This window comes from Manacus vitellinus, unplaced genomic scaffold, assembly GCF_001715985.3.
Source record: "Manacus vitellinus isolate BGI_N305 unplaced genomic scaffold, ASM171598v3 scaffold_14_pilon, whole genome shotgun sequence".
NCBI classification, from domain to species: domain Eukaryota; kingdom Metazoa; phylum Chordata; class Aves; order Passeriformes; family Pipridae; genus Manacus; species Manacus vitellinus.
In genome coordinates, this window is record NW_021939063.1 from 11,505,777 (window position 1) to 11,517,895 (window position 12,119).

Sequence of the window (12,119 nt, forward strand, 5' to 3'; positions counted from 1 at the left end):
GGGCCTCGCCGGGACGGGTTTACCTGAAGCCCAACCAGGCCTCCCTGGCGGCTTTCGCAGCCTCGGGAGGAGCCGTTTGTTTCTTTAGACGTCAGTGCACTTTGCACCCCGGGGAGCTGGGTGTGCGCCGGGTCTTTGCCGGTGTGCTTCGGTTTGTGTGGGGTTTCTGCCGGGTGTCCGAATGTCACTGCGTACCCGCGGGTGTGGATGCTGCTGCCAGTGGCGAATGTCCTTGCACAAGGCTCCTCTCTTCAGCTGCTGTTTCTCTACTCAAATGGTCTTTGGGTTGGTAGGAAGCTGGTTCCCTGGGAAGGAATCATCGTGGAAACGTTTAGATGCCTTGTGCTGTAGACTGTGGGAGAATCTCTGAGAAATACCAGGATGCCAAATTTCAGGTCAAGTCTTCTTGCTCACGTCAAAGCAGCACAGCTCAGCTGCAGTGATTTTGGATCAGGAGACATGGGCTTGTTGTCTGCGGGGCGAAGGGTTGTGGTCATGCAAAGGCCCAGGGTTTACAACAGACTCTTCTCCTGCATCTCATGGTTTGAGTGTAAGACTTTTCTTCACCTTTTTATCCTACTTGATTTTTGTAGTCATGGTAGATCGTAATCATGCAAGCAGTAAATTGCTTGCAGTTTACTGTAGAAGAAAGGGTCTGGGGGGTGGCCTTGCAGAGGTTTAAGATGACCAGTGTAGAAGTGATAATGGAGAAATGGTTTGTCTGAGAATGCTGTCAAAGCAGGGGGGACACGTGGGACTGAGTAGAATGGAGCTGAGTTGATTGGGATTTTGAATGTGGTCAGAGGAACCTGGAGTCTGAGACAGGAAAGATGAAGAGAGTGAAAGGGAGGACTGATGTGGTGGGTGATAAAAGAGCCCAAACTTGAGAATCTTTATGAAGGCTGAGTGGGACTTCTGCGTGTGGTGAGCAGAGGTGGTTGTTGCAGTAGTTGCGGACAGGCTTTAATAAGAGCCAGGCTGTGTAGGAGATTTGTCTGCAAGGCAAAGCCTGGCTTCTAGATATGCCAGAGAGGGAGTGTTGGCAGCATTTGATCTAGACTGAATGTGCAGGACAAGAAAGTGGCAGGAATTCAGAGCAGTCTGGAGTGACACTGGTGCTATTGCTTGTGTCCAGAAAAGCAGGATGGGAGTCCAGCTTTGGCCTTGTGGAATTGACCACTTATTTGTGAGCATCCAGGCTGTGAACACAGTTGGAGAAAGAGAAGGTACTGCTGAAGTGCTCACACTTCTTTTGTGATTACTGACCTGTTGGGGTGGGTTTGATTCCATTCTTTCCCCATGTGCACCACTTAAGATTGAAGGGAGCTGCCAGACCATGCTGCAGAACACCATTCTTTGGGTTGAAGGTTTGACTGATGCCCCTTCAGCTGTAGGTGACAGCTCCCCAAATCCAGTGCAAGATCCTGTCATACCTTTGGAAGTTCCTGTATGAACTCAAAGTTACATTTTTGAAAGAAGAGAATGTGACTGACTAGCTGCAAGAAGTTGTAACTTTGCTTTCCCTTTTCTTCCAGATACCTTCTTGAACAGCGAGATGTGGAAATTAATGTCCGTGATAAATGGGACAGCACACCCCTGTGAGTGCTGCAGCCTGGAGCGCTGGTTGGGTGGGGCGTAGGGCCTTCAGAGCTCCTTTGCTCTCTCAGCAGCAGCAGCCACGAGCACTGTTACAAAATGTCTCAGGTTCTGCTTTTTGGGAGCTTTGGCTACATAGTTCTGCTTCTCTTCTCTGCCAGTGCTGTGCTAAATATGTCTTTATCTCCCCATCTGACTTGATGCTTGCTGTAGTGATGCTCAGAAGAGTGGTTCACTTTGTGACCAAATTACCTAGATTAAGCACTCTGTTCTTGGCTAGATTAGACTATTTCCTCATCAAAGTCTATGGCATTCTAGTATCTCTTTTCAGGTGAAGGCGTGGCTTGATGAAATGCAAAGTGACTGTGGGGTCACAGTGTGTCTGTCAAGGCTCTGAACATGCAGTAGGTAGTGAGGAATCCCTGTGCAGCTGCTGAGGAGCAGGGTGTGAGCTTTTTACCTCCCCACAACTCTAAAGTTCATTTAGATATCTGCAGTATATTTGGAGTACAGAATAACTTCCCAAAGTAAATGTAGACTAACATTTACCTGCTGCAATGCACATTACAGAATTCTCCTAGTTTGTAGGACTGCTTGAGGTGCTTGTGGAAGAGAATGACGAAAGGCTCAGACCACAAAAGAGAAAACAAAACTCATCCTAAGCAGGACTTAGAGGAATGGATTTGCTGTACATCCAGTGAGTGCTGTTCCCTGCTCATCACAGTGTGCAGCAGTCAGACAGCAGAAGGAGCAAGGAGTGCTTTTAAGAATTCAGTAGAATTGCTGAGTGCCCATGAAATGATCTCCATTAAAACGAGGATGGATTTGGCAGCTGGTGGTACAGCAGAAGATGCAGGACCTAGATTGGGACCTTGAGATCTCCTTGCAGTGCCTAGGAGTGCTGAGAACAGATCCTGCTTAGTCTGTCGCTGGGATCAGACTCCTGTGCTGTTCAGTAGCAACTCCTTACTCCTAAGAGGAGTCATCTTCTAAGCTTCTCAGGGATGCTCTCAGTGCTGTGGTGTGTGTACCTTGGTGTGCCTAGACACTGAATTTTGCTTCCTGCTGTATCTGATTTTCTTTCTCTTGTTATTGTCAGGTATTACGCCTGCCTGTGTGGACATGAGGAGCTTGTACGCTATCTTCTAGCCAATGGTGAGCAAAAGTGTCCTGATTATGGGTGCAGTATCTTTATCCATATCGATCCATTGGGATTGAATATCCTTCTAGCTGTCCCTTGTGGAAACTTCTTCTGTTACCACAAACCATCTGATCAGCGATCTCAGGCTACCGTGGGAGTCCTGGACACACTTTCACGGTCCCTTTTGCCAGCATTTGCTGCTTGAATTTGCTTCTTGAAATTGATTGAAATTTCTCAATTTGCTTGAAATCCTGAAAATGCACAGAAAGGGAAGCTTTCTTATGGTGGCTCAAGGCAGCACGACTTTCTGAAATCACAACTGGTGTTTTTGTTGTTGGGAGTATGCTGATGTAAGGATTGTGCTTCATATGAAGAATTGTCTGTGTAAAATTTTCTTGTACTGTTCTGATAGCCTGGCTTTGTAAGCAGGATTTAAAGGTGAAATGCAAGGGATTTTGCTAATCTCGAACACAGCAAGACAAATAATCCAGGCCAAGTGCCTGCCCATTTGGTTCCCAGCACCCGAATTCCCTTGGGTAGTGGTGGTGTTCTGGCAGAGGAATCAGAGTGCAGAGTCAGATCTCAAAAGGTTTGTCTTTTTTACTGCATTCAAAGCATCTTAATCAACCACTTGTGTAATTCTAAAGTAGCAAAATGCAAATGCCCTCCAAATTTCTAGCAGAGTCTAACCTATAGAGGTATCTTCTGCCTTATGCAAAGCAGAAATGCTTTTTAGGAGGAGCTGTTAACAGTCCAGTAAGTGATCATACTCTTTATAAAGTAAGATTTGTCTTCCCAGAACACTGCTGGAGCCATGCTGAGAGGCTTAGTACCCAGGTCATTTTATGACAAATGAGTCATGACATCTTCAGAAAGGGATTTGGCTGTGGGACAAGAGCTTTAGGTTGTACACATGTGAGGGAAGCTTAGTTTTTGTAAATATGCTCGACAGCACAGGGGATCACAGTGAAACATGTCACCAGACAGAAGTCATACTCGTTTAGTGGCCACCTGGGGAACTTGAGAAGGATTTAACTGTGCCTGCTGGCACATACCTGTGGTGGTTTTGCAGGAGCGAAATGTGAGGCCAACACTTTTGATGGGGAGCGTTGTTTGTATGGAGCCCTGAGTGACACCATCCGACGTCTGCTGAAGGAGTACAAACAGATCACAGCAAAGTGCATGAGGAGAGACTACTATGATGTCTTCCTGCAGAGGTAAGCAGATGAGGCATGTGCAGAGCATTCTATCATCCTTCTGTAGCTGCTAACCTGGATATTTGAGCTCTCTGCTAAGGGCAGTTCTGAAAGGCAACTCTGTCTCATTCCTGAGCATGTAGAGCTTCCTAAGGGATGTTCCTTTGTGCCATAAAGGGATGACTTCCAGGTATGTGTGCATATCAAATATAGCCTCCAGTGACTGAGGTGCAGACTCCAGAGCCAAAGAAAACTGGTCTTTATAATTCAGAAGCACTAAGCTGTCATCTTTGACTGTCAAACCAAAATCAGATCACTAAAACCACATCGGCAATTTAGGATAATATGTCAACTGAAATTAAATTTCAGGCCTGAAGGTGCTATAGCCTGCAAGTGGAGGTTTTCAACACTGATATCAGGTTTCTCATTTGTGAAATATAGAGCACTTTAAGAAGCCTGAAACTCACTCATAGTGACAGCGTTCGGTTCTTTCTTTTTGTTCATTAAAATCTGTTAATTTTAAGATACTTCTGAAAGTTGCCTGTCATACACTGTAGTCTTAGCCTAGACCATGAGTAGCAGCCTAACTTGCTCAGGAGTAGAGGAATAGTGTCAGTCTTTTCTTCTTGCTCTTTCTCTACCCTGGTAGTTCTGATGTTATTGCACAGACTTGGTTTTTTTTTCCTTTTTATTTCCCATTGGACTGATGTAAAAAACCCCACAAGGTTTCAATGTTTGTATCTTCGAAATTGGAGAGTTAGTAAGTCCTAGAAAGATCTGACAATCTTTCCATTACTACAGAGTCCCAGTTTCTGAAGCTGTGGGGAAAGAGGGAAGGAAGGAAACTCATTTATCTGAGTAGAATCCAATTCTGGCTTATAGGGAAGTAAAATTTTGCAGGATGATTTATTGCTGCACTGGTGACTCTGTGGCTCAGATGATGCAGAGTTGAGCTAAAATGTGCTGATTTCTGCTTCTCATTCCAAGCAGACCTTGTGTTAAAATTGAGGCAAAGGGCAACAGTAGGGGGGACAAAAAATAACCCTCTAAGGCTTCTTTTTGGTTTTGGGCAAGATGCTAGTAGGAAGGATGCTCTAGTGGCAGGAGACTGAGATCAGCAATCAAGACTCTGCTCTGACATCATCTTGTTGTGTGACCCCCACACCTTTCTGTGCACCAGCCGTGCTCTCTAGAAGTATTATGCCTGATGTCCACCTGTTTTGACCTCTTGGGGATGTTTGTGAGGATATATATGCAAGGGGTGATTGGCATTAGGAAACACTGGTGATGGTTACTGTAAACTCTAGAAGAAGCAGTCTTGTTTTTTTCCTTTTAAAGGAGGAGGGTATGGGCATGCAGTCATAAAGAATGCTTCACCTCTGATGTGGTAATTGCCTACTTTTTATACCTGTTACATCCTTCCTTCTTCTGGGGGTGGGTGACATCAAGTCCTCTGCTATTTGTTGCATGGTTAGAGTATGCACACTGATAGTGCCCAGAGAGCAGGAAAGTTGCACCTTACTTTGTAGTGGGGTAATTATTTTTGTAAGCATGTCCTTCTGCAGAGCTTTTTTGTCATCTGACAATTTAAAAGCAGAATTAACTTTTAGAGATATGTTTGGGGGCAACTAGTTCCACTTTAAAATCTGTTCCCTGCATTCAGGTGGTCCCCTAAGGCAGGAAGGTTTCTTTCTCCAGCCTTCTTGCACTAACAAACTTCTTTGAGTTATCAAAGGGAGGGAGAGATCCCAGTCTAGTGTACGAAGTACCAGCCCCAGTGTTGACCTTCTCACTGGTCAGGGAGAGACTGCAATGCCCAGAGGTATTTGTTCATTTAGACCTAATTGTACCATGTCCCCCACCAGCTTTGCTCCATTCTCTCCTGTCTCATTCTCTCTGTGTCCCTCACAGGTTGCTGGAGCAGGGTTACCAAAGTGACATTGTTTTCATTGTTCATGGCAAATCCTTCTGTGCCCATCGCTGCATCCTCAGCGCTCGCAGTGCCTACTTTGCAGAGATGTTTGAGACCAAATGGAAGGGGAAAAATATGATAGTGTTGAAGCATCCACTGGTGAGCAGGATTGTTTTTCCAGTTCTTTCCTTTCTTTTACTGTTCCAACTACACGAGACAAGTGAGTAGGAAAGACAGTTTGAGGGTTAACTTCCACAGTGAGTAGCTTCTGGAGCTCAGAATGACCCAAGTTGAAGAGAAGGGCTTTATGCAGTAAAATAGCATCTTATGTAGATAACAAAAGGCTGCAGACTGCATACTTCCCCTTTTTTCCCTCTGTCACATATCTTAATTGCAATACCAGGTAGCTGTTACCATCTGCCAGCTGCATCACGACCCCTCTGTGGGATGAGTTAGGTCTTTCTAATTCCTGGTGGACAGGTGGTCTGTGGTGAAGACATCACCTCCATAATTGGTACTAATTGAGTCCCTTTTGTTGTCTTTGCAGTAATAACTAAATAGGCCATAAGTACATTCCATCCATTAATCACCAATAGTCCAGCATGTTTCTCTTGACTCTGGCTGTGCAAAACCTCTTCTAACAAATGTAATTCCAGTTTCTCTGGACATTGCTCTCCTTCCTCTTTGTGCAAGAACAAGTCTTTCCTCTCATATTAAGAAAGGGTGGAAATGTTTATGACCAGTGTAAAGCTGGATTTTACAGAGTCTGTATTACAGCCATGTCTTTGGAGCACCTTCATTAGTCGAGTCCTGTCCCCCAAGGCACTTGGGGGATTAGTATCAGTTGATACAGTAAAGAGCTGTGTAAGACAGGGGGAGTGGCAGCATGAGGAGCAAGGAAATGGGGTGCAGTGTGTGAGTTGTTATTTAAGTGGGTTTTTTTGACTATTCAGGATCACGTTTCAAGCTTGTTATTAAGTTTATGGGAATTCTAACAGTAACTTTCTCATGGTTTTTGTTTTTGTTTTTGTTTTTTTTTAGATTAATCCAGCAGCCTTTGGTGCTCTTCTGCAGTATCTGTACACAGGTAAATGACTTACCCTCTAGTGTATGTGTTCATGGCAGGAGGGCAGCTGTCTGTGCCCCTGCCATAGCACTGTTTGAGTGGCCCAGGCTGCACTTAGCACTAGTTTACACTTAGCTGTGTTAGGGTGCACCAGTCACCAACACATCCTCCCTGCTGGCAGAAGGGGAGAATGTGAGCAATCGCCAAATTGTTTGTGCCTTTTGCCAGTTGTTTTCCTGCCAGTAACTATACGGTCAATTAAAAACAAAATCAGCTTAGGTTGATTGGTTGGATGGATTTGGAGAATGTATTTTTAACTTAAGGAAGGCAAAGCCAGGTTCCCACATAAAACATTTTCAGTCTGGCAGACCTGAGCAGTGTGTGCTGAACGCTTTGACTACACTCTAGTTTTTTTTTTGAACAGAAGTTGATCCCAAACCTTCTCTGAAAATGCCCAGTGTTGTATTGTAGGTATGCTAAGTGCTGAACTATCTCAGGCCAGGAGGGGGTGCCAGAAAGTAACACTTCCTGCAAGGTTCTCCTTCCCCGGTTCAGTGTGTTCAGAAATGTTCCTTGTCATGTTTTTGGTGATTGTAAAAGATTCTGGGATGACAACTTGTGAGCCTGAAGTCTTCTCTTACCCAAAGCCAGGCAGCCAATGGTGGCAGTCATGCCTGCTGCTGTTGTGCTGCTATTTTTTTCCTTTTCTAAGGGAATTAGACATGTTTTGTATAGCCCCTTTGGTCTTTGGACTCTCAAATGAAGCTATTAGGATAGACCCTGGAAAGTGGGAGTGTGAATTAAATGCCAAACTGTGATTGATAAGTGGGTAGTGGGGTACCAAGTCTTAGCATCTGGGAGTGAGTCTCAACTGCATGCTGAAAAGTAAGTCAGTGTAACTACTGAATTTCTGTGCCATCAAGTCTTCAGACCGTAATTTTTTGCCATTTTTACACCTAATTCCGTGGGTTAAAAGAGCTGACTGCATTCCTTCTTGACAGGTCGTCTTGATATCGATGTAGAATATGTCAATGATTGCAAGAGGTTAGCCAAGCAGTGTCGGCTGCAGGACCTCATCGATGATTTGGAGACCAAATGTAAAAAAGTCTATGAATTTGGTAAGCATTTTACTTGCTGTTGTCTCTGCTGTGCCTCTGTACCCTTTCAGGGAGAAACAGGCAGGTGGGATGGTGGATGTTTCATGGTGTCCCTAGGGCTTCCAGAAAATGATTCTGTTGTGGAATTCCCATGTTTGCATGATACTTTTCAGTCATGACCTCTCTGTAGAGCAGCTATAGTGGTTTCTGACACATGCATGTTTATCATTTGTATTGAGTGTTTTCATTATAGTGGTAGCAGGACTTTGCTGTGGTTGCCAGACATTCAGTGGAGCATGGTGGGGTATATTGGGAAGTGCCTTTTAGCAGAGAGCTTGTTTAAATCCCTAGGGAGATAAAATATGTACAATTAAAAGTAATTTTCTGAGTTTATCTGACCCTTAACCAAAGTAAAATGTGTGATAATTGGCCCAAAACGGGTGCAGAGGGAGATATAACACTTCTTTTAAAAGCAGAGAAGTATTTCTGAAAGTGTGTGTGTATTAATAACACATGGATGTGCCAAACCTCAAGTGATACAATCCTCTATTTAAGGACTTTTGTTATCCAAATAGCTTGTGATCTAATCATGACATAAGCTTATTGCATGAAACACAATTCCAACACTTGGAATTTATCATCATCTCTTTAGCTCAAGCTAAGGGACACGTGAAGAGGAATCAAAACAGCACAAGTAGGGCAAAGTGGTGTTAGTCATAAAGTAAAAAAAAAAATAATCAGGTAACAAAACCTTTAGGCTGAAAACATCTGATTATCATTCCACGCTCTGAGTTAAATCCTTTACTTCAGTCAAGTTAATTTTGGTTTGAGAAGAGACTCCAGTCTGTGGTTTTAAAGTCAATAGCATCTTCTTCCCTGATCTAAGAGGTAAGGGTCTAACTATTCCATCTTTCCCTTTTGAATACCAGTTATGATTATTCAGCCTCCTGAAGTCACAGGGCTCAACTGATAGAGAGAATGCTTCTGGCTCCAGAAATTCCTCATGTACAAATCACATGGAAGACATTACCATGTGTGTGTCTCCCCTTGGGCACATGCAGTTGTTTGGTGGTGGTGGGTTGCAAGATCACTGAGGTGCAGCTATTCCCTTGTAGACCAGGGTGCAAGTCCTTACAGAAGCTGTATCATAAGTCTTACTTCTGCCATGTAAACACAAATGTAAACATGGATCTGAAGAGATGAGAAATGGATTTCTTGGTTTCTCGCTACAAAAAGTGTAGGATACTGGTTTGTATTAAATAAGTGGTAGAAAAGGGGAGTGGTGAATGAATATTAAAAAAAACTACTCAGACAATCAGGTAACAAAATTATCTTGTGGCACCTTTTGATGTCAGAGTAATTCAGTGAGATGCTGGAGATCTGTTTTTTCCTTTTTTATCTTTTTTCCCAGGATCTAACTGAGACACTGAAGGCAACCATTCCACCTTAATTCATCTAGTTAAAATCTCATATTGTATTGTGGGAGGAAAATAAGGTGCTTAAATTTGTGAGCTTCAGGAAAGCTGACTTCTTGGTGGGGTTTAAAAAGGAAAATGATGAAGTAAAGTTTCAGGTTAGTTGGAAGTTTCTGATACAAGCTCCACTTGGAAATGTAATGCAAATTTCCTGGATGGCATCAGACAAATAATTTAATTTCTGTGTTCTTTGGGATGGGAACAGTTGCTCTTCATTTCTTAGGCCTGACAGAAGACATACTCAATGGGTGGTGTAAAACACTGATGGAAATACTAAGCTTGATTTTTATTATGGCAGGTTGAATTCAAAGGAATAGACAGAACTGCTGATAGGTCTGTTAAAAGTTTGTTTCTTATATCAGATCTCATATGAAAGCCAGGAAAACTCGATTCTGCAGAAATTAATGTTTGTAAGACTTACAGAAGTTGAAAATTGAAAAGATGTTAGATCACATTGTGTTTGGCACTTGACAAAGCATTACTTGGAGTGCATTAGAAACCTCTGTCTGCTCAAAGTGCTTCATGTGGAATTGACATCTGATTCAGGTCTGCAGAGCAAGGCCATGTCTTGCATCTGTATTATGAAGTTGAAACGTGAAAACAACACTCAAGCCTCTGAAGCTCCACTGGATAATTGCAGTCTCTGCAATCTCATTATCTAGAGTTAATCAGTATTTCAAAAGCACTTAGTATCTTGGTATGCACAGACAGTTTAGGAAGAGGATGACCCAGTGCCTTCTGTTTCACCTGAGATATACTTGGGTGTGAATGCCTGTCTGTTTTCCTCCTCAAGTGTATTGTGACTGTAATGAGAAAAAAACTATTGCAGTGTTTGGAAGAGCTCAAACAATTTGTCCAGATTAAACCACAATCCTTCCTTTAGAAGCATATGTATTAGAAATTAAATGTTTTGCAGTTATTTCGGCAAGTTTTAGGGCAAAGAGGGTGAGAACAAGGTTTGTCATGCTTGCCTTTGTAGCAGAGACACTGACTGTACAGAATCTGTGGTTATAGCTAATTGTGGCATTGGGAGGAGGATGTATCTGAGTGTGGCATCATTTTGAAGGGTTTGAGATGAAGGGTTTTGGTGTGGCTTTTGTGGCTGCATTGGCTCAATTTAAACAGAAGACTACAGAGAAGTATTGAGCAATAAAACCAAGGCAGCTCATGAAGTGGTAGGTGATGTTCAGTGCTGTGCAACCAGGCTAGACTGGGAAGAAAGACAAAATCCTCCATTCTCAACTTCAGCCATAGTTGGGTTGTTCCCTCAAGCTCCTTGCATTGTTTATACTGCCTTTTTTAGAACCCCCTTCATTCCTCTTTCCTGCAAAAAGGTCATGACCCCTCCTGCTTGCTTGCAACCAACAGCTTATTCCTATTTCACCACTTTGATTTTTGTTGTCTCTGTTAGGAAAGATTTGCGTGTGATACCAAATGTTGTTCCCTTGTATTTGAGAGATGCAGTGTCTGAATAGATTTGCTTCTCAGACCGATCACTGTTCTTTTGTGTGTCGCTGTGAAAGGGCACAGATGCTCTGTGGATCCCAAGAGAACTCTTTGCCTTGACTACTGCTTAAAACTTGCTGGGTCCATTAGCACTTAGAGAGCCTGACTGATCTGGTGACTGTTACAGTAAGCACTACAGAAATACAAATGATTCTCTCTGCCAAAAAGAATTTCTAATTTCACAGTGAGAAATTTGCTTCTCTCACGCTGGTCTGTAAGTGGACAGGGCTCTTTGAGAAAATGCACTCAGCCTGGTTTGTGTTGGTGCCAGGTCTCCTCTTGGCTTATTTACCTTGGAAGTCATCTATCTGAGGGTAGTGTTTTGTGCTAACAGGACAGCCTTTCTCCTTGCTGGTGAGCTTTGTGTGTAGCAATCCTGATACCTGGCTATTTTGTCCTGGTAGATTATCCTTCTCTTTCCAGTAATCTCTCTGGGATATGCAGCCTATTTCGAAGTACAGTGGTGGCGTATCTGAAGGGTGAAGCAGTGATGTGGAGGAGGGGGTGGAGAACTTCTTTTGTGGCACATTGTGGTCTTGTTTCACTCACGACCCAATGGAGTCATCCGATGGAGCTCATGTAATGCTGCGCAAAATGTCAGGAGAAATGAGGTCTCAAGGTGGCGTGATTCACCTGTGAGGGGTTTTAATGCCATGAATCATACCTGTCAGAAATTTTTCTGAATGCCTCATAGTTAACTCTGCATCTCTCTGACTCCCAACAGCATCTCAAGCCTTCCTCACCACAACTTTGCATTTTCCGGTGGTAGTCTGTGTTTTTTCACAAGCTCCTCTATGTACGTGTTCTAGTCCTCACCCCAAACCATGCTGACCTGGATACAAACCTGAGGTGGGGAGCTGTGGGACAGAGGTGGCCAGAAAGAGGAAAGGCTGTGCTGGTGGTGGTATTGCAACACAACAGCAGGGTGTACTTTGAGCTGCTGCTTGTTTGAAGTTAAGGTTGGCTTCTGTGAGCTCCACGGGAACTTTGGTCATAGCAAGGCCGCTGAAGTATGATCATGTGTTTTGCTTCCCCTTTATTGGGCTGTTTTATTGAGTAGGCTGAATGGGCAAGACAGTAAGACACACTAAGTCTGAAAAAGGCAAATGAAGTTGCTGTCTCTGAATGAT

The 12,119-nt window shown here is 43.5% G+C and overlaps 1 protein-coding gene across 1 annotated transcript in view; it reads left to right on the forward strand.

Annotated features, from left to right (window-relative positions):
* Nucleotides 1–12,119, forward strand: part of ABTB1 (ankyrin repeat and BTB domain containing 1) — a 28,074-nt gene that overhangs the window by 671 nt on the left and 15,284 nt on the right. The window contains exons 2-7 of the mRNA XM_018068669.2: nucleotides 1,536–1,598; nucleotides 2,696–2,751; nucleotides 3,810–3,954; nucleotides 5,845–6,004; nucleotides 6,887–6,932; nucleotides 7,913–8,029. Of these exons, the coding sequence (XP_017924158.2) occupies nucleotides 1,536–1,598; nucleotides 2,696–2,751; nucleotides 3,810–3,954; nucleotides 5,845–6,004; nucleotides 6,887–6,932; nucleotides 7,913–8,029 (587 nt within the window). The remainder of the gene's footprint in view (nucleotides 1–1,535; nucleotides 1,599–2,695; nucleotides 2,752–3,809; nucleotides 3,955–5,844; nucleotides 6,005–6,886; nucleotides 6,933–7,912; nucleotides 8,030–12,119) is intronic.